This window comes from Elaeis guineensis, chromosome 11 (genome assembly GCF_000442705.2).
Source record: "Elaeis guineensis isolate ETL-2024a chromosome 11, EG11, whole genome shotgun sequence".
Classification (NCBI taxonomy): domain Eukaryota; kingdom Viridiplantae; phylum Streptophyta; class Magnoliopsida; order Arecales; family Arecaceae; genus Elaeis; species Elaeis guineensis.
Window position 1 is genome coordinate 123,157,249 of NC_026003.2, and position 26,415 is coordinate 123,183,663.

At 42.8% G+C, this 26,415-nt stretch overlaps 1 protein-coding gene across 6 annotated transcripts; it reads right to left on the bottom strand.

Annotated features, from left to right (window-relative positions):
* Window positions 1–652: 652 nt before the first annotated feature.
* Window positions 653–25,096, bottom strand: LOC105054523 (probable E3 ubiquitin-protein ligase LUL2). Of its 6 annotated transcripts, none has more exons than XM_010936055.4 (4): window positions 24,432–25,095; window positions 4,714–5,215; window positions 1,595–1,697; window positions 653–1,071 (listed from the first exon to the last, which is right to left on the bottom strand). In XM_010936055.4, exons 1-3 carry the CDS (start codon window positions 24,887–24,889, stop codon window positions 1,632–1,634), a joined length of 1,026 nt encoding a protein of 341 aa, XP_010934357.1. In that variant the 5' UTR covers window positions 24,890–25,095; the 3' UTR covers window positions 653–1,071; window positions 1,595–1,631. The 6 variants fall into 6 exon arrangements, with proteins under 6 accessions (XP_010934357.1, XP_019709349.1, XP_010934355.1 ...); XM_019853790.3 differs by having other exon boundaries at window positions 1,595–1,706; XM_029267393.2 differs by having other exon boundaries at window positions 1,071–1,338.
* Window positions 25,097–26,415: the final 1,319 nt, after the last annotated feature.

The following is a 26,415-nucleotide window of genomic DNA, read 5'->3' on the forward strand; positions in this document are numbered from 1 at the left end:
ATTGAGATCTCTCGATGTAATCTTAGCCACCCATCATGCCAGATGGAAGGTTTAAATTTATTGAAAATATTTTAGGAAGTTCCTCTCTACCACCACACATCGTTTTTCTTCTTCTTTTTTTTTTTTCGGTAACACCACACGTCGTTTATCACATGAATTACGCAAGGTCCTACCAACGGACAACCATGTCGACGTTGGTCATATCCAAAACCAACGAGGATATCCAAAATAACTATAGTCTTCTTCCAAACGCCCTCTGCCATTTACACTGATCAAGGGCGTTTAATATCATCATACAAGATCTTCCACTTTGTTTTTATAGCTAGAGATTCTCTTATTTTTCCTTTCACTATTAAATCTTGTAACAAAATAAATGATCCATAAAACCGACTCTTGTTGGAATATGGCCTGCTCTCGTTCTCAACAACAATAAACCGAGCCAACAACTAATCCTCCATTTCACATGCATTCCCTTGTATTAGATTCCAAACTGAGAGATAAACTTACTGCCATTCACTCCAACCCCCAAATACAAGATCTTTTCTTGCCAAGCATGCATCATGGTTCATAAATCCATCTGCATCCTAAACCTTCAGCCAATAGCACCATCATCACTGAAGTCAGTAGGGTTCACGGGCCTTGCACAAACGAATGATAAAGAAACAGCCGATGCATCAATACACTTGCAAGAGTCAAGAATTAAGACTGCAGAGAAGTATATACTTTGTTCGATACAATGTATTCTTCACAACTGTTCCCCAAGGCAAACAGAGGTGCAGAATATACAACCACCGCAGTATGCAACATTACCCAGAGCGGTGAACCATTTTGGTCAGTCCTTGCATAACTGCGAAAATGCATTTCATATGCCACCACCTTCTGTTTATTGGACGTGACAGTTGAAAGGATAAGGCATCGATGTGCAAGTCGAGCAGATCATCACCGTGATTCGTGTTGCTCCTCCGCTACAGTGTTTACCTTAATCTCCAACAGTCTCTCCACTGGTTGCCTGCATATTGGGCAGCGGTTTGTTTGGAACCCTAGAACCTTTGCACATTCACTGCACATGCACTGCAATGAAAGCAAAAAAGGTATCAGTGACAGAGTTTAGATTTGTTCATGCAGGGTCGATATATGACACCAATGATGCTTCAAAAATTTGTGCCGTCGTAGTTCGATAGAAACATCGAAGTAAACTGGGTGATGCCCCTGCTGTCACACCCATCCACAGTTGAGAGGATGTTCTGAGTTCAGGTATTGGGAAATGCATCCCCAACTATTTGGACTTGCATGGTTCCCATGAAACGGGTACAACCCCACTCTCCCAAATCTCTCGACCTCAAAAGAAGAATAAAAAACAGAATAAGACGCATTGATGAGTCTAATTTAACAGTCAGGCAGTATCCAAACATTTTAAGCATCAAATACATCAAAGATCTAAAATTTAAGGATTTCATCTCCTTGAATTTTGAGGGATGTCACAGCATCCTGATGTGAAGCAGCACCTTTGGCTCATGAATGTTGAAACAGATGGCTAACATTTCGATGCTAATGTTGAAGGCAATCATGTAGATTCAAGAACAATGAAACATACCTTACAGCCCAGCAATTTTGAGGTTTAGAAAGGCACCCTATACAAAGCATCCTTGCACTTGGATGTCCAGCGCTACATCAGGCTTTTCCCATAGATAAAATATCTGAGAAAACTATGATGCAGATGAAAGCATCAACCAGGGAGATTGTTTGATGAACAAGAATAGAAGAAATAATGAATAAATTGAAAAGGGAAGAATGAAAGAAGAGAGGAATCATAAAACCCATGTGACTGGCTCTTAACCAGTGTGGTACCAAATACCTGCTGGGCCACTGGACAAAGCAACTTTGGGAAAGCGATAGGTTAGCCAAAGGGCTAAGAAGGTCAATATGCAAGTAAAAGACCAAAATAATGTGATTTATGGTCAAGCAACCAGAAAGCAACACTCCAAGTTTCCCCTGGTTCTGGATTAGATATAAAATTGCATCCAAGATTCACAATCTTGATACCAAATCCGATATGGGTGCCATATTGGTACAATGCTGGTATGCCTACTATAGGGGGTTGGTTCGGCATACCGACAACTGGTACGCCACCGTACTAAGTATCGATTTCGGGCTGGAATGTGGCACACGCGCTGATACTGCAAACCTTGTTGCATCCATCTCCAAGGCATAGACTAGATGCCAAAGAGCTAAATTCAAGGCATGGATGATCCTCACAAAGAAGATGAGTTAATCTACATTTTAAACTATGGTACAACCTCGCTTGCTGTTTTGTTGGTCTAATTCCTTTTTGTCAAGAACTAATCAAACAAATTGCTATTTTAAGGAACTCTGGTATCAATTGGAGCTTTGTCTAGGAGTTAAACTTAGAAAATAGAGAGTTGAAATCCTAGTTTTAGGGGAACAATACTACAACATTGAACAAAATTTTGAGTCACTTGATAGATTAGGCGTCCCAGTTGAAATCTAATGGATTGTTTTTACGAGAGCTCTAGTTTATGAATAGGAAAGAGGGGGCCATATAACTGTGTATACATGCATGCAACATAAACTAGTGATTATTTGATCAAATCCTGGTTATCTTAAAAACACTAGTGATTATTTGATCAAAACCATTTTGTCTGGTGCTACAAATCTACTTGATGCTAAAGGCTTTTCCAGTTTTACAATTTCTTCACTTCCTCTATCAAGTCCTTATAATTCCTACTCTTTAAATGAACACATAGGCATGTTGTGCTAAAATTAAAGCGAAAGTTAATAGCCATAGCACTAAGGTAGAAGTGAAACAGCTTCTAACCTTTAGCAAGCGCAGCTTTCAACGGAAGCAAAAGAAAGTCAGGACAATAGCCAACAGAAATTAGGCCTGCAAATAGGTTGGGTCGGATCGGATCCTGAGTGATCCCAACCCAATCCGGTTTCTTGATTGGGTCTTGATATTGGACCCATATCCATCCCGATAAAAAATCGGATCAAGTCGGATCGGTTCCATAGCCGAAATTATTGACCCATTGGATCATTCGGGTCAGGTCGGGTCCATATATAACCCGGCCCCAATCCATGAAATGCAGATCCGATTTGGGTCCGATTCGGATCGAATCGGATTATGGATTTAATTTATTTGACATCTACCATCAGTAAATACTAATGCTAGATGACAACTAAGAAAAGCCTCTTCTCTTTTTTTTCCTCAATCCTTCAACTGTAGCTTCGGTCCGATTCGGATCGAATCGGATTATGGGTTTAATTTATTTGACATCTACCATCAGTGAATACTAATGCTAGATGACAACTAAGAAAAGCCTCTTCTCTTTTTTTTCCTCAATCCTTCAACTGTAGCTTCGAATAATTAATTGTATTGGATAGCAGAGGGAAACAAGCGATTTTTGAGAAGAGTCAAGATTCCAAAAGTCCACACAAAAGAAGAAAAGTAAAAAAAACATGAGTTTTATATAATGATATAATTATCCCAATCTAAAATATCATACATGGAGAATACTTGTACATGGTTAAAATGAGACTGTATATACTCTGGATGACACAACATCTTTACACATTAGAGCATGCTCTGAAATTTTTTAAAGTCAACAAAACAAAGTTGGAATTCAAGAAGTCCTCTTGCTTTTGTACCTCATAGCACAGTAAACATAAACTAGAAGGTTTAGAAAAATGAGTCCAGCAGAAAGCCAGAAGAAGTAATCGAGATGCCCTTCATTTAAGTTATCAAGAATCCATCCAGTCTTTCCTCTTTGGGTTGTTATAAATGTTACAACAGTCAAAATAAAAGAACTGAAGGGTTTGAAAAATTTTTAGTTTTGGAGATTTTTAGTTTAGGAATCAGATAAGGAAGACCGAAAGGTTTGAAAATTTTTGGCCCAAACCCAAACCCTTATTTGGGTGAGTCACTCAACTGGGTTCGGATCCTATATTTGGGTTCGGATCGAATCAGGTCGGGTCGGATTATGTATTTTAAGATCCAAATTAACCCGAAAAATTTCATGGATCGGATCCAAATTCAAAAAATCCAGACTTGATCCGGAAAAGGGAATGGGTCCAATTTTTGAATCCGACCCGACTCCATGGGTCTTTTAAATAGGTTTAGGTCGGGTCTAATCGGGTTGGGTCAGATCCGTGATCTGACCCGACCCATTTGCAGCCTTAGCAGAAATGCTACCTCAAGTGCTAAACAACTTATGTGCCCTCACCTCAACCTATGAGAAACTAAGTGGCTCAGTACACACACCAGTGCAAGTAAAACATCTAAGAATCAACAATTCAAGAAAGCCAACATATTGTAATGTGCAATGATGTTAATAGATGATAGAAAAAATAAAAATTTGAAATTGATGAGCCAATAAGAGACCTTAAGCCACAGAGGAAGAAATAAGACCTATCAAGTGAGCAGCAAAAAGCATGTGCAAATGTCAAATGGCATTGTGTATCAAAAAGAAAAACTCCTTGTTGTATATGCAATAGAGGATTGTGCAAATTTTCACTAAAATCATCATTGCAAATAAAAATTTATGGAATTCATTCAAACACAGTTAATTAACAGGAACATTTCCATCAAATCACCAAATTTATGTGATGAAGAAAATTGCCTGGAAAATTGTGGAGACTAGAACGGTCAAGGAAAGAATACCTGGAATTATAAATAAATATATAACCTAAACTTACCATATGTCTGCAGGGAAGGACAGTCGTGTCTCGTGGTTCTGACAGGCAAATCACACATTCTTTACCAGGATCATTCCCATCGAAGTCACCCTCAACTGAGTTCCCTATTCCATAAATCTCCTGCAGCTCATATCTAGTTCCATTTACCCACAAGATCTGCTTCACCACACGCGCTTGATACTCGCCATTCTCTTTCTTCTCAAACACAACCTGTGTAATCTGTGAGTTTGGAATTCCTATCTTCTGATTTTCTCCTACCAGCCCTTGATTGTTTGATGGAGATGCCTCTGCTTTTACTGCTAGCGGATACACTTCCTTTTCTCCCTCTTTTATCAACTCTGCTTCCTCAAACATTGAGAAGTCAATTCCAGTTCCAGATGGTTGTCTGAACTTCTGTCCCAGACCTTCCTGGAACGATGCTGTGACTGGTTTGAGCAAGTTCTCCTTCGTTGATGTCAGGTTACAGTCGAAACCTTCTTTTGCAAAGAAATAAACTGTAATGCTGTTTACAGAAGGGAAACAAGGAAAGACTTTAAATATCTCTTTTGCCATAAATCAGATGCACATAGTTGACAAATAATGAGTACAATACTTGATTGGGAACATATAAAGCGTATAATGCAATTGATGCAAACTGTTATTCTGCTAAAACTAAAAGATAACCAAATGGGCAAAAAGAGCTCCAATGTTGATGTATAAACCAAGTGATAAGCAGTACTCTGATATTAAACATGAGACAGATGTTAAGGTATAGAAGGATGCAATAATTTTATATGCTTTATGGTAACAAGAAGCCTGTACAAATGTACAAGTGTCAGAAATTAGAATGACGTAACTTCAGATCAACTCCTGTTGACAAGTCAAATTGGATAGGGGAAAAATCTATGCTGGGTAAAAACAATCATCAATTATGAAGAAAGAGCTTCAAGCTTGATGCTATTGCTACAATATAGCACATGATGGTGTTCAATTGTCCACATAACAGCAATCAAACATACCAATTGCTTTGTCACTTAATAGTAATTCAAATGATGTTTCCTAAGCAATTGAAAACACCAGCTCTAATACATGAACAGACTTAGGCCTGTTTGGCAAAGCTTTTGGAGGACCAAAAAAATACTTTTTGGCTCTCCAAAAGTACTTTTGTATAGTACAGTGGTGTTTGGTAAAAACTTGGAAAGCTGCTTTGGTTTTGCTAGAAAGCTAAAAAAGATCTACTTGTAAAAAGCTGTAAAATAGAGCTTTTCCCTAAAGTGCTTTCTGACCGATGTTGGAAAGCTGTTTTGATTTTAATGAAATTTTTCTAATGACCAAAATACCCACCAATAAATCTCATAATTACGTCTTATATCATATCATATCATTATATATGATTTATTATAAATATAATACAATAATAAATTAATACAATAATAAATTAACAATATAATATATTATTATTACTATCATAACATTATTATTATAGTTATATTATGATAATATAATATATTATTATTATATTATTACAATAATAATATAACATACTATATTATTGCAAAATATATAATTATAACATAATATATTCTTATATTATATGATTATATTATTATAATATTTTTATATTATAATACTATAATATAATATATTATATTATAATCTATCATTAGATTAAATTATAACCCATTGTATTATATTATTATATTGTATTACAATATTATTATATTATATATTCCATTGTAATTATAATGAAATTATATTAATACCATATCATATTATTATGCTATACGTTGGGTATAAAATACTCCCAGCCGAAGTTTGTAAAAGGCCGACCCTTCCAGGGCTTTTCTGGCTTCCGACCTTGTGTGGCGGCTTTCTGAACTCCCTCGACTGTCCGAGCTTCCATAATACCATCCGGACTTCTCCGACAACGAACTTCCTCATTCATCTACCGGACTGCTCCAAACGCTCTCTGGGCCTCACTATCAGCCGATCTTCTACAGTGATCAACTATTCTCCGAATCCCTTTCGGACTTCTTCCGACCGCGGACAACCCTACTCCGAACTTCTTTCGGACTTCATCAATATCCGAGCTTCTCCGACAATGAGATTTCTACAGTAACCAGACTCCATCCAAATTTCTACGACGGTCGACCGCCTTCCGAATTCCAACCGAGCTCCTGCGAGAGCCGAACTCCCACTATAGGCGGTCTACTCTGGATATCTACTGTAAGCGAATTCCATTCAAGCCTCTACTGTAAACGAATTTCTTCCGAACTTCTATTACAGGTAGACTTCAGCCGAGCTTCTCCATAGCGGATGGATTCCGAACGAGCTTCTACAATGGGACAGGCTCCACCAGCCAGGATGCTACTCTGAGCTTCCACGACAACCGATCCTCATCCGAGCTTCTACAATAAGCGGCCTCCTTTCAGCCTTCTGCAAGAACCGGACTCCGTCCGAACTTCTATAGCGGATGGATTCCGGACGAGCTTCTACAACAGACAAGCTCCGGCAGCTGGATTTCTACAACGACCGATCGCCTCCGAATCCCCCAGACTCCTCCAGCGGACGAACCTCCCCAACGCCATCCGAAGTCCACCGCCGGTCGACCCTCCGCCAGATTCTTCATGAAACCGGACTTTTCCGATGGATAATCTTCAGACGAGCTTCCACATCAGGCAAATCCCAGACGGACTTCTCTAGCAATCGGACTCCTACCGGACTTCACCAACAGAAAGTCTCCATCCGAGCTTCCACAACAGATGACTCCCGCCTGTAGCATCAGCGTCCGAGGCATCCGACAACAGTAGACTCGTCAGCAATCTCGAAAACATCCGAGCTTCTCCTAAATCGACGGGATAGAGAGCCATTCCGCTCCATCAGACATCCCAGCCGAGCTCCAGTCGACAGATCCGAACTCTCTGGCAAGTCAGGACAATGGCCACTACCCTACTCCACTCTCCGGGCTCCACCACTCTCTGGCAAGTCGCGACAACGGATACCACTCCACTCTCCGTAACAAACTCCACATGGCCCTGAATGGCCCCTGACGCCACTACTCTCCGCAACAAACTCTGCGCGGCTACGAACGGCCCACTACCAGGCGGTTGCAAATGTTGCTGTCAATCAGTTACGCTCTCCGTCTATAAAAAGGGACCCCCAGATACGTTCTTCTCTAAGCTAAAAACTCTATCTCGAAACTCTGCTAAAATTTTTACTCGAACACTCCATTTCTGTTGAAGCAGAGTACTGACTTGAGCGTCGGAGGGTCTTGCCGGAGCACCCCCAACTCCGGTTTAGACTTCCCTTGCAGGTCCCGGCGGCGGCCGCAGTCATCTCAACTCCAGCAACTCCGGCTTCGGCGGAATCCTGCACCAACAGAATTGACGCTAGAGGAAGGGCTGCTGTGTCTTCGCAGTATCCTTATTCTTAAAGGAGTGCTCAACGGGACTGCCTCCGGTCATCTTCTCCGACATCCTCTTCTCCTTCTCCTACTAGATCTCCACCTGATGCCTCTCCGAAAGGCATCCACCAGGCGATCCACGGCCTCCGCGGCCGATCTCAAGATTCGGCTTCGTCTTCAGTTTTCCAGGCTCCTCCGGCAACGGCGGTCAGCATGGAGTAGTTCGACCTACTGGTTCAGCAGGTCAGAGGCCTCACCGAAGCAGTACAAGCCATGCAGCAACAGCCGCAGGCGTCAGTGCGGTTGGAAAGAGCATCGCCGGAGTTTCAAAATCCGACAGTAGGACGGGCCACTTGGGCCAGTCGCCCTGTCTTCCCCGGAAAGAAAAATCCGAGGGTGGAGAGCCCTCAGTCTGATCACAATTCCACTCCTGGAGGATCCCTACCTCCACTCTGCTAGAAGACCCTCGAGACTCGCAGTCGAGAGGACCTCCTGGATCGAAGGCTCCAGGAGATGAACCGATGGATCGAAGAGCTCCACCACGCTCCCCCTGCTTATGGTGAGGACATCTGTACTGACCCTCTTTTCTCTCAAATGATCATGTAGGAACCGATCCCGTCAAACTTCAAGCTCCCCCAATTCGAAAGCTACGACGGGACCTCGGATCCGGTTAACCACCTAGAGGCCTTTCGGACGATGATGCTACTCCATGGCGCGCCAGACGCCATCCTGCACCGAGCTTTCCCATTTACCTTGAAGGGAGCAGCAAGGAACTGGTATTCGGCACTGAAGCCGGGTACTATCTTCTCCTTTGATCAGATGAGCCACCAGTTTGCGGCTCATTTTGTTAGCAGCCGGCGTCCCCGGAGAGATTCGGAGTCCCTTATCAATATCAAGCAGAAGGAGGGAGAATCCATCCGAGCTTACGTCAACCATTTTAACGTCGTCGCGTTGGAGGTCCAAAACTTGGACCAATCGATCGCGATGGCCACTCTGAAGGGCGGTCTTCAAAAGAACGATCTTCTGTTTTCCCTGGAAAAGAAATATCCCAGGGACTTTGCTGATTTGCTGGCTCGGGCTGAAGGATATGCCCGAGCAGAAGAAGCCTTCAAGATGAAGGACGAGGAAGCAGCGAAGGAGCGGCAGACGGGGGACTCCAATAAGTCCGCAGTTGAAAAAGGACCGAGTGAAGCTCGGCCACGTTCTCGAACTCCCTCCGGACACAAGCATGTCCAGACTCCTCCCCGGGCTTGTAGGCAGAGGAGCCCGGACCACAGAGTTCGGTGGAGCTCTCCCCCGGAAAGATTCCACAGCTACGCCCCTCTCAACACATCGAAAACTCAAGTGCTGATGGAGGTTAGGGAGCAGCTGCCAAGGCCGGAAAGGATGCGCACACACCCCAGAAAGCGCAATCCTAACAAGTTCTGCCTCTATCATTGTGACCACAGCCACGACACGGAGTGTATTCAGCTCCGAAACGAGATCGAGGAGCTCATCAGACGAGGTCAGCTCGACAGATTCATTCGACGCCGATCTGAAGATAGAGAAGATCGGCCTAAGGTCCTGCCGCAACCGGAGCCGTCAAGGAGGGAGGAGCAGCCTGAAGATCGACCTCCGATTGGAATTATCAACTCCATCTCAGGAGGACCCCGATGGGGAGCAGACCTTCCGCGGCTATAGGATTCGAAAAATCTGCGAATGTATTACCAATAGCTTTGCCTTAAACAAAAATTTTATATTGACATTTTTTCTTTTAGCATGAACTTATAACAACAGGAAGTAACTCCCTCATACAATCAAAATTAAGCGTGTTAGAAATAGGAGGAAAACCTCATCCTAACATGAGCAAAGTCGAAGGCCTGGTTGCTTAAAGACCGGATGGGGAGAGAGGCCCTAGCAACGGCCCTTATGTACCCCCACAGCCTTGTTAGAAACAGGAGAACCTCGTCCTAACATGAGCAAAGTCGAAGGCCCAGTTACTTAAAGACCGAATGGGGGGAGAGGCCCTCGCAACGGCCCTTATGTGCCCCCACAGCTTTGTTAGGAACAGGAAGAGAATCTCATCTTAACATGAGCAAAGTCGAAGGCCTGGTTACTTAAAGACCGGATGGGGGGAGAGGCCCTCACAACGGCCCTTATGTGCCCCCACAGCCTTATTAGGAACAGGAGGAGAACCTCGTCCTAACATGAGCAAAGTCGAAGGTCCGGTTACTTAAAGACCGAATGGGAGGAGAGGCCCTCGCAACGACCCTTATGTGCCCCCACAGCCTTGTTAGGAACAGGAGGAGAACCTCGTCCTAACATGAGCAAAGTCGAAGGCCCGGTTACTTAAAGACCGAAATGGGGAAGAGGCCCTCACAACGGTCCTTATGTGCCCCCACAGTCTTGTTAGAAACAGGAGGAGAACCTCATCCTAACATGAGCAAAGTTGAAGACCCGGTTACTTAAAGACCAGATGGGGGGAGAGGCCCTTGCAGCGGCCTTTACGTGCCCCCACAGCCCTGTTAGGAACAGAAGGAGAACCTCGTCCTAACATGAGCTGAAATTGACTGTCGGGAACAAGAGGAGAACCTCGTCCTGACACAAACAAAGATCCAGTCGATCAAGACCGGACGAGGAGGAAAGCCTCCTCAACGGCTCCTCTACGCTCTCACGACCCCGTTAAGAGCAGAGGAAAAATCCTCACTCGAACACAAAAAAAAGGGAAGATGAAAAAGGAAAGCGACGAACTACACCAGCGATAAGCGAAAAACAAACTACATCAAAGACACAAGGGACCTCGTCTCAACGAGGAAGGATACTCCTATCAAAAACCCTCAGTCGCTAAGAGGAAACTCGACACAGGCCGAGGAGAAATCGACTTCCTCAAAGTAACGAGAAATTCGAGTCCCCAAGCTCGAGCACCGGGAGGAAGCGTCAAACTGAAATGGCCTCGAAAAGACCTACGGTCATGAACAAAAAAGACAAACCAACACGGCGACGATCGAGAACCTTCAAAGAACGTCGGCATCGAACAAGACGAAAGATAAAAGAAGTTCGGTAAACAACGACTCAAAGCAAGAATAGACGAGGAATTACAAACAACGTCGACGCCAAACAAGACAGAAGACAAAAGAAGTTCGGTAAACGACAACTTAATACAAGAATAGACAAGGTAATGAAAATTTTTTTTTTCATTTCATTAGTGAAGTGTATATTACAAAGTCTTGAAGGCCAAAAAAAAGAAACGACAAAAAAAGAAAAAGAATACATGGAAGGATGAAAGATAAAGAAAAAAAGAGAGCTCTAAGGAAGCCCAACTTCTTCCGACTTCAGGCTCTCGGTTCCAGTCCTTATTAGGGATTGCTTTAAGTTTTCGACTTCTTCCTCCAGTTCCATCTTTCTTAGCAGCATATTCCAGTACGTCTGATGGAACCGCCGGCTTTCGCCCTCCGACTCTCGAAGCCTCTTCCTCAGGACCTCGGACACCGCCTCGGCATCTTTGACCGCCTACTGCTCGTGGACCAGCTGAATCTTCAGCCGCTGCAGTTCGGCCTCCTCCCGCCCAAGCAAGGTTTGCTGTACCGGTACCGGACGGTGTGCCGATGACGGACCGGTACGATACGGTACCGTACCGACATACGGTATGCCCGGGCGTACCGGTCCGGTACCGGTACACAATTTTTTTCGATTTTTATTTTTTTTTTTAATTTTTAAAGTTAATAATTGATAAATACAACCTCAATATGGTATTATATTGCATATTACTGACATATTTGAGTTCAATTTGGAGTTAGGTTGCGGTACAAAGACTCTTGATCCAAAATTTTAAACATATATTTATTTACATTATATTTCAACTATGTCATCTTAAAACTAAAGAAAAAATATATAAAATACGCATTAAAATGTATCTAAATATTTAAGTACAAAGCACAATAACTGATATACGAACCTTAAGATGTACTCTGCATTTAATTTCTTGTCGAGTGTCTGTGACGCTCGTAGATATCTGAATCATCAACATAGTCTGAAGGGACATCAGTCCAACCCTCTAGCCAAGCTGCACCGTACTCTCGAATATTCATCATCCCATAAGGCATCCTCTCTGGATTGTAAGACATCTTAGATCTCTCGCTAAAATTCTGACTCTGAGAAGTATCCTCAAGATGATGGTACGATTGTGGAGGAGCCCATCCAAATATGTCAGTAGCAAAATCTGATCCTGGAGCTGCTCCAGGCTGCATAGGGTAGTAACCACTAGAAGATGATGCCTCGGATGCACCATATGCATATGGATCATAAGGTGGCTGTGGATAATATGATCCATAATGCGAGGATGATCCAGATACATCCATGGACCCTACTCCACGTGCAAGATCGTCTGCAACTGCATCATGTGCTGAACGACCTCTAAAAACCCGTCGTCTATATGAAATCGGCTCCCCACGATCTCTACCGACTCGTCCACCATGATCCCTATCCTGTGTGACATGTGTAAACTGAGACTCACCGGTGAATCGAATATCATCCTGTGGCTGTGTCTCATAAACGGTGGTCTCCTGTCCTCCAATTCCTCTCTGATCATCAGATCCATGGCTACTACTACCAGTATCATCATCACTCTCCCTGGTGTCCGTATCTGAATCAGATAGCTCCTGTACTCTCGAGAGTGGTGCACGTACAACTGTCTTTTCCTTCCCCTTTGTGCCCCTCTGTGACTGAGTTTCCTGTGATTGGGAGGATGGATGCCTTCTTGCTGGCTGCCGGGAGGAACGTCTATACATCTCTCGCTCGAATCTCTGGGAAGATGTATCGGATAGCGAGTCATGTGATGAATGAGTCCCTTGTGTCCCCTCAGACTATGGCTGATCAGCTGGAACCTTATGTGGAATATTTTTTTCTGCCCATTGCCCTGGATCCACCCTGATCTCCCTTGCCACCACACTGAATGGTCGTGGAGGGGATCCTGGCTCATCAAGCTCTGGCTCCTGTTGCTGACCTGCAAGCCATCCGATGATCGGATCGTCATCCTCGTCGGCATAATCATCCAGGGTCGGATCAGTGTACTTCAACTGAACTTCCTCCTGAATACATTTTAGCCTCAACCTCAGATTGTAGTGAACATATACAAGATCGTCGAGGTATTTTTGTGTCAGACGATTTCTCTGTTTACTGTGGATAAGGGCGAAAGTGGACCAATTATGCTCACAGCCACTAGCAGAGACCGTCTGAGAAAAAATATGGACAGCCATATGTCTCAAATTTTCTGCTGACGTTCCAAAATGAATCCACCATTCAGCTACAAAAGCAAAATTATATATCAAATTTGATGATATTATTAAACACAATTACATATCAATCTACATTGCTCATTATTGATATGTAATTTATCTGGATTCATCTGCTTTTTGCTTACGACAGCTGATGGGACTCCAAAACTGTCTGATCCCTCTCTAAACTGTTTCGTCTGAAATAAAATATATTTATTATTTATAAATATATCAGATCGAATTCAGTTGAATAATTACATCAGTTTTAAACTAGCATACCTCTTGCAGACACAACGATGCGATTTTTGGATCGGACACCATCTTATATATGACATTGCGAAGAGCAGCAAGAAACTCGCTATCCATATCTATCTCCGAAATAGTATACTGAAATCTCGGATTCAAGTAATAAGCTGCAGATAAATTTCAAGACTGATTAAGCACAATTTTATTTTCATGCTTCGAAAAAATATTTTAAAACATTCTTGAATCCAAACTTACCAGCTAGATGCAAATCTCTGCCCATCTGATAGTCCCAACAGTACTCAATAATGTTAATGAATTCTTGAGCATGCTTGGGATCATTCTCACTGATCTGTTTCTTTGCGCTCTCCATCATGTAATATAGGAAGCCCATCTGGGGGTATCTCTCACTATCCACGACGCGAAGCACATCATATAAAGGCTTGATAGCCTTCACTATCTTCTCAGCCTGCTGCCAAAATGATTGACTCATCACCAAGTTCTCCACATGACTTCCATCAGTGCCGACCTTCGCATATCTGCTCTCCTGCCATTCGGCACTGACAAACATCTGACGTAGGGCTGTTTTCTTCTGAAGAAGACTATCAAGTGCTATGTAGTTGGTAGCAAACCATGTGATACCCGGTCGTAAGATCTCCCCCCAGTATACGTCCGCATCAATGAAAGAACCCATGTGTGGTTGTAGATAAATCTAGTAATGGTCTGGACAATCTCCACTACCTGCTGCACCCTGCGAATCTTTCCGATATCTATCAATATAAGATCAATGCAATGTGCAGCACATGGGGTCCAGTATATCTGCGATCGCTGCTCCATCAGCAACTTTCCGGCAGCCTTATATTGTGGTCCGTTATCTGTGATGACCTGCACGACATGCTGCTCACCCACTGAATCAATCACCTCCTCCATCAGAAAAAGGATATATGTGGCATCGTGCATCTTATCTGAAGCATCGATTGATTTGTAAAAAAATATTTTTTCATCACAGTATGTCAAAAAATTAATGATGCTCCACCTAGTAGGATCTGTCCAACCATCACACATCACTGTCAGATCGTATGTAGGCCATTTATTTTTATAAGAAGCAATCCATCTCTGTAGATCCTCCTTATTGCTGTCAAAAAGCTGACCATAGATGTCCTTAGGTCCTGGAGGATCTACACCCTGGCCGGCAATCTCTATGGCTGAAATAGCAGATCGGTAGTAAGGATTGACTGCTGCATTTGCTGGAATATGGTTGAAATAAAACCATAATCCAATAGCTCGCCACATATCCTTCTTCTTATCTTTTTTCAGCATACTGTCAATTCTCTGCTGCTTTGAATCCTTGCTGGGCAAAGCATGTGGATCCAAATCCTGAATGCTGGCTCCTGCTCGAATATCTCTGGAGGACCTCCTCCTACTGCCAAAAGCTCCCAACAAAGAAGACATGCTGCGTCTGCTCCCTCTACCACCAGGCTCTCTGACTGAGGTAGTCCTCCTGAACTCGAATTCTCCCTTATCAGTCGCTGATCCACATCCTGATTCGTAGCATGATGGTCTGAATCGGTCTCTGTACCGGACCATCTCCTCCTGCTGGTACTGATCCGTCAAGCTCGCATGAATGGCAGCCTCAATCTGTGCCTCCTCATCATCTGGAGCAGAAGCCTCCTCTGACTCTCTAGAATGATAAGAAGGTGGCTCTGCAGCTCGACGGTCTACTTCGGTCTTTTTCTGCTTTGCCCTTTCCTTCGCTGCTTTCGAATCAGCAAAGTGCTTTTTCATCAATTGTCGGACCTCTTGCGGATATTTCCGACACATCGACACATCAGGATAACCACCAGCTAGATGCTGCTTCAACCTAGTCACTCCTCGAACTCTGTGTTGCACCATTTGATCTCCAATGATACCGAGCAGAGAGCATCTCGCCATGATCCCAACCGATGTCACGCTCTTGATCTTTCTTCTTACTCATTTCTGCAGATAAAACAAAATACTAATTATTTTGAATTACCTGTAATATAACACTAATTACATATATTTTTTATTTGATAATATTTTTTACTATTTAAATATTTACAAAAAAATTTAAAAAAAATCTCAAGTTAGATTCAAATATTTCAATTATTTTGAATCATTCTAAACATTATTCTCAATTTCAAAACTAACACTAATTTTTTATTTTTTTATTTTTTTAATAATTTTTATATAAATAAATATATACTATAAAATAGCTGATTAATTAAAGTGAACGAACGTCATGCTCTAAATTTTTTTCTTATAAATATACGCAAGTATAACAAAACACGATAGTTTAACGATAATTAAAATAATTATATATTATTTTAAAATAATTTTAATAATTATTTTAAAACTTATAAATTCAAAATAAATATGTTATATGCTTCAAATAATATTTTTAAATTAACTAAAATATAACACTATTTTTATATATTTTTTATTTTATAATTAAATTTTTAAATTTAAATAATTAAAAAAATAATTTTTTAATTTTAAATATTTGAAAAAAAATTAGAAATTAGATTTAAGTAGTTTGAATCATTCTAAACATGATTCTCAAACTCTGATTTTTTTTCTAAAATTTAATTTTTTTTTAATTTTTAAATAAATAAATATTTAAAAATATTTAAAAAATATATAATTAACGATAATTAAAAATTTTGGTGTCATCATGTAGATCTTCCAAAAATCTATCACATATAATTAAATCCTCCCAAAATCACAAGATTTTGACATGATTTTCTCTTATTTTCATTCTTTCTCATTCTTATCCTATTTTTAACAATAAAAATAAAAAAAAATATTTACTAAGAAAATAACACATTATCTTACCTCCGATCAAAGATCAGCCTCTCCTCGAACCACTCCTACAATTTGACGGAGTTTTTTTCTTTTTTTCTAATTTTCGAAGGTCTCAACGGTTTCGTTGAGACCTTCGCAATCTTCGGATCCTCGGGAGTTCTCTGAGACATCTCAGAGAACTCCAAACCAGGGTTCTTTTATGCATGTGGTCTCCGACCCTACCCCCCCTCCCCCCTCCTCACTTTATTCACGTGGGACGGTCGGTACGGTTCGGTTCATACCGAACCAGACCGAAACGAACCATACTGTCCAGTTTTGGACAGTATGGAAGCGAACCGGACCGAACCGCTCGGTTCGGTACCAGTTTGGGGTGTTTCTCGAAAAAAAGGTCCGAACCGGACTGTTTGAGCACCGGTCCGGCTCGATACGCCCCGTACTGGGCGGTTCGGCCCGGTACGGCGAACCCTGCGCCCAAGAGCCACGGACAGTTCTTCCATGGTCCCCCTCAAGGAGCGAAGCTCGTCGGAGCTTTGTGCAGAAGCGAGCTGGACTCTCTCAGACAACTGCCTCTGAAGGCGGGCAACTTCGTCGGTTGTCGTCTTGAGCTTCCTTCGGAACAGGAAGAGAACCTCGTCCTGACACAAACGAAGATCTAGTCATTTGAGACCGGATGAAGAGAAAAGCCCCTCAGTAACTCCTCTACACCCCTACAATCCCGTTAGGAGCAGAAGGGAAAACCCTCGCCCTAACACAAAAAAAAAAAATATATATATATATATATATATAATAATGAGCTGCATCCGAGGTTCAAGGGATCTCGTCTCAGCAGGGAAGAAAACCCTCGTCGGAAATCTCCAGTCCCTGAGAGCGAATCAATACGTCGATGATCAGGAAGAATCTTCGAACAAAGCCAACGTCGAATAGGACGGAAGACAAAAGAGCGGTAAACGACAACTTAATGCAAGAAGGGACAAAGTAACGGAAAATTTTTTTTTCATTTCATTGACAAAGTGAGTTACAAAACCTTTAAAGGCCAAAAAAAAAAAAAAAAAGCTCTAAAGAAGCTCGGCTTCACCAGACTTCGAACTCTCGATTCCAGCCATCGTCGAGAATTACGTTGAGTACCTGACTTCTTCCTCCAGTCCCCCTTTCGGATTAACAATTACTTTAGCATTATCTTCAAAGTACATATAGACGCCATCCTTTCTGCGCCATGGCTTCCGCTGCCTCACAATGACGGCGAGCATGACCTTCTTCCTGAGATCGGGTTTCCCCTCCTTTCTGACTTCTTCTTCCGATCCCCCTTCGGCTTCCCCCTTCCGTAGGATCGGGAAGCACTCGCGGTCGAAGATGTACCACAAGCGCGGGCTCTGGGCGATCAAGGCGAAACACGGCCGGATCTGTCTCTTCTACCCTCGCCTTCTTCGCCGACCCGGAAGTTGCAGCGTCTTCCCTCTTGTGGACTTTGAGACTCTTGGCTAACATCCGAGCCGCATCGGCGTCCATATCTGCAACGAAGGAGAATCGGCACAGTCTATAAACAGAGTCGCGGAAGCAGAGAAAATTCTGGAGCTAACATAGGCTGGTCTGAGGGATGCAGAGATGCAGAGATGGGGACGACTCGAAGAACGCCTAAGGCCAAGAAGGACGCTAAGGAAGAACGAAACTTTCAGGAAGAAGGACCGAAGAAACTCCTAGGCAAAGTGAGATCTCCGAAGGAGGGAGGCGGGTTTAAATAGGCGACGGGGTCCGATGCAATAATGGCTGCAGGACTCCTCTGGCCAGTCCATAACCGTCGCATGGCCCACTCACCATGGCAAGCGGCTGAAGGTGGCCGACAACTGGTAAAACCATTATTGCACCGTACCTAGGGCAGCGCTCCAGTGGGAATTCCAAAAAGAAAAAATCTTTTCCGAAAAGGCTCCAGCACCAGCGTGCCGAACGCCAAAATATCTGACAACCACCGAGTGCAGAAATCGAGGAGGGGCAACTTCGGCTATGAGAATTTCTCTGTACTTCATTCGGAACCCGAACTCGAAAGAAGGGGGACTGGTGTTGGGTATAAAATATCTCCAGCCGAAGTTTGTAAAAGGCCGATCCTTCCAGGACTTTTTCGGCTTCCGACCTTGTGTGGCATCTTTCTGAACTCCCTCAACCGTCCGAGCTTCCATAATACCATCCGGACTTCTCCGACAACGAACTTCCTTATTCATCTACCGGACTGCTCCAAACGCTCTCTGGGCCTCACTATCAGCCGACCTTCTACTGTGATCAACTATTCTCCGAATCCCTTCCGAACTTCTTCCGACCGCGGACGACCCTACTCCGAACTTCTTCCGGACTTCATCAATATCCGAGCTTCTCCGACAACGAGATTTCTACAGTAACCAGACTCCATCCAAGTTTCTACGGCGGTCGACCGCCTTCCGAATTCCAACCGAGCTCCTGCGAGAGCCGAACTCCCACTGCAAGCGGTCTACTCTGGATATCTACTGTAAGCGAATTCCATTCGAGCCTCTACTGTAAACAAATTTCTTCCGAACTTCTATTACAGGTAGACTTCAGCCGAGCTTCTCCATAGCGGATGGATTCCGGACGAGTTTCTACAACGGGACAGGCTCCATCAGCCAGGACGCTACTTCGAGCTTCCACGACAACCGATCCTCATCCGAGCTTCTACAATAAGCGGCCTCCTTTCAGCCTTCTGCAAGAACCGGACTCCGTCCGAACTTTTATAGCGGATGGATTCCGGACGAGCTTCTACAACAGACAGGCTCCGACAACTGGATTTCTACAACGGCCGATCGCCTCCGGATCCCCCAGACTCCTCCAGCGGACGAACCTCTCCAACGCCATCCGAAGTCCACCGCCGGCCGACCCTCCGCCAGATTCTTCATGAAACCGGACTTCTCCGACGGATAATCTTCAGACGAGCTTCTACATCAGGCAAATCCCAGACAAATTTCTCTAGCAATCGAACTCCTATCGGACTTCACCAACAGAAAGTCTCCATCCGAACTTCCACAACAGATGACTCCCACCTGTAGCATCAGCGCCCGAGGCATCCGACAACAATAGACTCGTCAGCAATCTCGAAAACATCCAAGCTTCTCCTAGATCAACGGGATAGAGAGCCATTCCGCTCCATCAGACATCCCAACCGAGCTCCAGCTGACAGATCCGAACTCTCTGGCAAGTCACGACAATGGCCACTACCCTACTCCACTCTTCGGGCTCCACCACTCTCTGGCAAGTCACGACAACGGACACCACTCCACTCTCCGTAACAAACTCCACGTGGCCCTAAACGGCCCCTGACGCCACTACTCTTCGCAACAAACTCTGCGCGGCCACGAACGGCCCACTACCAGGCGGTTACAGACGTCGCTGTCAATCAGTTACGCTCTTCGTCTATAAAAAGGGACCCCCAGATACGTTCTTCTCTAAGCTAAAAACTCTATCTCGAAACTCTGCTAAAATTTTCACTCGAGCACTCCATTTCTGTTGAAGCAGAGTACTGACTTGAGCGTTGGAGGGTCTTGCCGGAGCACCCCCAACTCCGATTTAGACTTCCCTTGCAGGTCCCAGCGGCGGCCACGGTCATCTCAACTCCAGCAACTCCGACTTCGGCGGAATCCTGCACCAACACTATAGTATTCAATATTATATTATATATATAATATAATAATATATAATATTATATTGTATTATACTTCGGTATACAATATTATGCAATATCCTTTTTTGTCATTTTATCATACCGAATGCACTTTCTCATTTTGGTTATCAAACACGTTAAAAATTTTACAGCACTTTAGAAATGTAGTTATCAAACAACAAACAGCTCTTTAGAAATGCTCTAGTTTGAAAAGCTCTACTGCCAAAAGTTCTAAAAGCTCTGCTGCCAATAGCAATTCGAAATAGAGCCTTAGCTTTTCTATTTTACATTAGGCGTTTGATGATTTAGTCAAAGGCTATGTATTGAAAAATTAATAAAAGCATGAGCATGAGAAGAAGCCACACATTAACATCAAATTCCATATCCTCTCTCTCTCTCTCTCATGCGCATGCATGCAATGCACTTTCTTTAGACAAATGAAAGTACTGCAATGAGATAACCGTGGAACATGCAGATGATAAACCTCCAACTTAACACAGACAAAAAATTTTGTAACTCACAGCTGTTTAGTTCTAGCCTAATGTGACAAACATTCCATATGAAATGTATAGTATCTCTCTCTATCTGTCTCTCTCAGCACGCTATTCGGTGATACTTGGACACTTTGGCATTAGCCAATATTTACGTTGAGGATCCAACAAGGTGATGAGTGGATTAGTGACATCCTTTGCTAAAAAGATATTTCCCATTATATTTACTAAAGAAAAAATTGAAATTGAAAAATGCATGAGACTTAACAAGCCACAAGACGTTTTTACATGCTTCTTATCAAAGTGTACTTCATATCAAAGTGTACTGCCCATAGAATTGTAGAGGTAATTCAGCAACACTTGAAACTATCTTGGTACCTGCACCTGAGCATTGCACAAGCATGGTATTTATTTTTGGATAGCTAAAATGATCATGTTGCATCAGTCCAAAAAGTGCTGGCAACACAAAAATCATAAAATGAAGGGCCGGGCTTGTACCTCTCTCTCTCTCTCTCTCTCTCTCTCTCTGTGTGAAGATTGAAGATTTAAAAGAAACAGAAATGATGCACACTTAGTCATTCAACCTTTTATTCTCAAAGTTTCTTTCTCTATGAACTCCTGAACCTAATTTCTAGGATAATAGCTTGGCAAGATTTAAAGATAATACCACAAGGTCAGGACTTTAACCTAAAGAGTGGAGCAAGGAAGCCAAAACCGGAACCGATACCTGTGCCGGCCGGCCGGCAGTACGAGCCAGTATGGATCCACACCGGACTGGACTAATGCGAACCGACACCGGAGAGAAGAAGGGAACCGAGGAGGAGAAAAAGAGAAAAGAGAAAAAGAGAGAGAGATAGAGAGAGACGAAAGGAAAAAAAGAAAAAGAGGGAGGAAAAGCTGTCAGAGAGGCTGCCAGATGGTGTAATCAACGCCTGCAGCGCCGTGGGTGCTGATTTTTTTTTTCAAAAATGGGGTTTACGTTGAAGCCGGCAACTGATTTGCCCACTTAACCAACAAACCTGTTGTTGGCTCCAACGTAAATTTGCTTTTTTAAAAAAAACCCACGAAATAAGGGCACGCCCCTGTTTCACGTCTGTGACGCCACAGGCGTCGATTACGCCATCCGACGGCCACAATGACCGTCCGATGCCCTCCGATAGCCTCTCCGCCAGCTGCACGTCCTTTCGATACCGCCACTCTCCCTCTCTTTCTTTCTCTTTTGTTTAAATGTCCTATCAGGCGATACCGAGCCACGGAAGCCTCCGTGGTCCTTCGGCGGCCACAACGGGCCACCGCCAGCCTCCGACAGCATCATCCCATCTTTCTCTCCCCTCTTCTTTCGCTCTTCCTCTCTCTCCCCCCTCTTTCCCTCTCCTCATAGGGTGTCTCGATTTACCTATCCAAACCATCCTGATTTGCCGCCAGTACAGCTCGAAACATCCAAAACCGTCCGATTTGGGATGGTTCAGCAAACGGTGGAGTGGAGAGTAACTACATCAGTCTTGGAGTTTAAGGACTTAATACCTTGACTTAAGGAAATTAGTATCAAAATACCTTGCTCTATGGTGGTCATGGGTCTCAAAAGGTTTCTTTTTAATTTTAATTCTGGCAAATCTCAAACGCTCTACTATAATTTCATCATATAAGAGCAAAGGAAAAGAGAAAGATGCAGTCAAGATGGGTGGGAAATCACACTTCAGCAATATTGTCCAAAAGGAAGATTTGGTGCAGTCTCAATAATTTCTTCATCACTTTAGCTTATCTTAGTGAAAAGCCTAAACTGCTGTCTATATTTAACTCTATTCTTGTTCAATTTGATACAGATCCACCCAATATTTTCACCAAGGAAAAGGCCATAAGCTTTAATCCTTTTGTCAGCTCAGTGTTTTGGTAATGTCATCAATGGCCTTGTTGCTATATTGATGGTTTTTGTCAGCCACATGATCCTCAAAACGTGGGCTTCTCAGGTACAGGTTCTAGGATTATTAACAGGACAGGAAGGTCGTATTACACTTGAAGGAATAAAGAATGAGTTGAAGACTCTTTTAATTTTGAAGTTGAGTGTAGATGGAATTGACAGATAAATGGGATATGTAAAGACTTGTGGATATGCATTTGTATGGAAATGTAAAAGCTATCTATATTAACCTTTCCCCCTTTTTGTTGAACATAATTTCTACCGCTAAGAAACGTGACAGATAAACAGGATATGTAAAGACATGTGAATATGCATTTGTATGGAAATGTAAAGCTATCTATATTAATTTTTCCTCCTTTTTATTGAACATAATTTCTATCACCAAGAAACATGACACGAGTAGATGCTGAGTTACTTAAGAAATGTAAATCAACCATTAAGAGATATATCCTGATGACAATGATTGATTAACCAAGAACTTGAAATTAAGATAATAATAAGATCTTAAAGAATGAAAGAAAAGGATAATAGTAAAAGAAAACATATTTGTTTGAGTACACTACAGGAATCTGTAGAAAGGTTATGTCACTGAAGAAAAATTTTGTGCTTTTAGAATCCAGAGTTTATTCTCATTCACAAAGGCAGGTTTTTGTCTATGATTATATCAGTTAATGCAACTCCTAGTTACCTTCCCTAAGTTATGCTCGCATAAAGTAGACTAAGGATATTCATAATGGAGTAACGCAATCCAGGTTTCAATTTCTAGTTGAAGAGGAAGGAGGCGATGCTCCAATAAGAAAGTGAAGAACACTTGGATGAAGTATAGCAATGGTAAAGTAAGGAATACATACAGCTGAAAATAAGTGCATGCTTAAAAGGAAGCATGTTAGTTGATGAGGACGGAGAGTTACTGATAGATGCTGGGAAATAAAAAAGGATGAAAGTGAAAAAAAAAAAAAAAAAGTAGGGGGCTTGTTCATACTCCGTAGAAATGCATTCTAAAATGAATTTTGGCATGAGACTTGTAGCAGCCCACAGCAGATATTAATTTTAGAAAGCCTTTGCCATGAGACCTTAAGAAAAAAATAACAACCAGCAACATGCAGGATGGGAGCAGTCACAAGCACTATATGTGTGTATTCAGAGATCATGCCACATAAGGACCGGAATTCCCGCACCCCCCCCCCCCCAAAATGCGTACAAAGAGGAGCTAGCTGCTGTGATTATGTGATGACAGGATTCTGATGCATGTTAATTATTAATATCCTTCTCAGCTGTAAAGACCAATTTCTCAACGAACAGCAAGTCAACCTCTTACATAGAATTTTCAAAAAGAAAGATTCGTGCTCCTCCGGAGGAGTATAATATTATCTGATGAGATCCTGGACTAATCGCAGCCGGCAATTGACCAGATCAAAGTACCAACTCCAAGAAAATGTCCCCATTGAAGACATCTCAAAAAATTTAACCAGTCAAAACATTGCAAAACCATGTCAAAACATCCAGACAAGTTTAAAATCATCATCAGTTTGAGACAGCAGAGCGTCAATTTTTTCTTGTTGATTTTATGAAGAAAGCAGAAAAGAGTCATCTAGCATTAGTGGATAATAGTCTATCTTCGTGACCATGCTCTGAAATTCCAATCCTTATCAGCAAATCAGAGATCTAACGATGCAACATCTAAACCAGACCCAGGTAAACCCCAACCTAGCACCCAGAAAACATAACCATGGCAAACGGAAGCCCCATGCCAGAGGAGGAGATTCGAAGATTAGAAAATTTGAAGGAGATCTAACTGACCAACTCAAAGTCAGGCGACCACATAACGGGAACACCATAATTCTATCAAAATCGAAAAACTGGAGGCAAATCAGGTGATCACATACATAAGCAACCCCATGCAATAAGAACGGAAAAAGGCAAGCAGGAAGAGAAAGAAAGGAAAGATTACCTTCCAGAGACAGTGGCATCGAACGTGAAAGCGACCAGAAACTGTCCGGGGTTCTGCTCGTCAGGTTCGACCCTCAAAGTCTCCTTCTTAAGATTGATGTCATTTCGGATGGTGACGGCCTTCTGGTGGTCGAAGTAGGGAGCCGGCGCCGTGGGCGGCGGGGCATAAGGATACCTCCCCCCGCCGACCCAGCCGGGGTGGTGGTGGTCGAAGGGGGTGGGAAGGGGGACGGGCATCGCCGGCGGCGGAGGGGGGTAGTACCCATACTGGTAGTATTGCGGCGGGTTGGGATTGGGGTACTGGGGCGGGTACGGGGTCGCGGCAGCGAACACGTAGCGGTTCGCCGCGACCTCCGGCTGCTGCGGCGGCGGTGGCCCGATAGGAGGCGGAGGAGGCTGGCGGTGGTGCGAACTCCTCCGGCGGCTGTTTCCGCCTCCCGTGCTCCCTACGTTCCCCATTCCTCCCCTTCTCTGACACGGCCGCCAGGAATTCGCCCTCAAGGGGTTGTGGGGATCGATGGTCGAGAGCTCAAAAAGATCCGATTATTTATCTTAAAACTTATGCTTATTTCGGGCCGGGGAGAGAAGAAGCTACCCGCCCACCCGCTTTTTGACGATGATCCAGGGAGGAGGAAGGTTGCGTAAAGCTCCACCCACCGAAAGGGCAAATGCGAACGGATGGCAATAAACGCATCCATTTACGACAAGGCCCTCGCTTTTTTTTTTTTTCTATTTCTATTTCTTATTGTTTTGCTCTAAATTTATTATCCTTATTACTGTTATTGTAAATCTATTATCACTATTGTTAGAGGACCATGGAGGTGGAGTAATTTGCCTGATTTGCTTTCCCTGGTTCATCTTCATGTGATCGTTTCCCCGGCGGTTAACTCAGATGGTTTTGATGATTTTGCCTATTAAATCTACTCCGATCTTGGTTGGCCTATATTTCTTTTCCAGAAAGAACATTGAAATAATAAAAATATATTTTTTTATTAAAATAATGTATTAACTCAATAACTTTTTTTTTTGGTAACTCAATAACTTTTTGAGATGGAACATGTTATCATCTTTGATAATATCTCTCCGGGTTGATGCTAGCAAATTATATGTCATGATACAAGTGATGGAGATCTTTTTCAAGGAACTGTAAAATTTAGATTCAACTATTTGTTTGGAAACATAAGATTCCAAGGACTTATTATGCAAGAATGAACAAAAAAAATGTCAAATTTGGAATCATGAGGTTTAATTACTCAACAACACTTTGAGCTATTAGCTGAATCTTGAGATCTCATTTTTAATAGAGGCAATATTTTTTATCAACTCTTTGGGGGTATTGATAATCACAACCACGGAGATACCCAAGAAGCTCTCTATCCTATTTTTTCCAGCTATGATAGAAAGGAAGAATTTCCTTCATCGAGAAATAAATGAAAGATTTTTTTGAAAATTATTTGGCTTGCCACCTCTGACAATTTCCATTGAATCCAAACATTAGCCTAACAATTTGTGTGCGTATTCATGAGTTGCTCTTAGATGCACACTTCAGAGGATAGGTTTGATGAACTCCGGTCTGACCATTACTGACAATTGCCACTAGGTAGAAACATACCTCTTGATGATTCGCGTGCCTACTAGTGAATTGCACTCAGATGCCTGCATGGTTCACAATGCCGGTGGTGACATCGTACCCGTGCCTTCATATGCGGCAACCCGTGAGAGCTACTGTTTCCTAATTATTCTCACATTAGTTCTCAAAATAACTACGAATTCTAGATAAAAGCTTAAATGGAAGTGGTCCATAGTTATATAGTATTGCAATAGCAAATTAGGGTTTCGTTTGATATGGATTGGAACGATGTCTGGAACCATATAGACTCTTGTGTTGGTGCTTCGTGACGTGGCTCACCTCTGGCACTAGAACGTTATTTTATTCACTTTACTCTCTCAATGAGATGTTAGCATTTCTCACCATTAATGTTTCC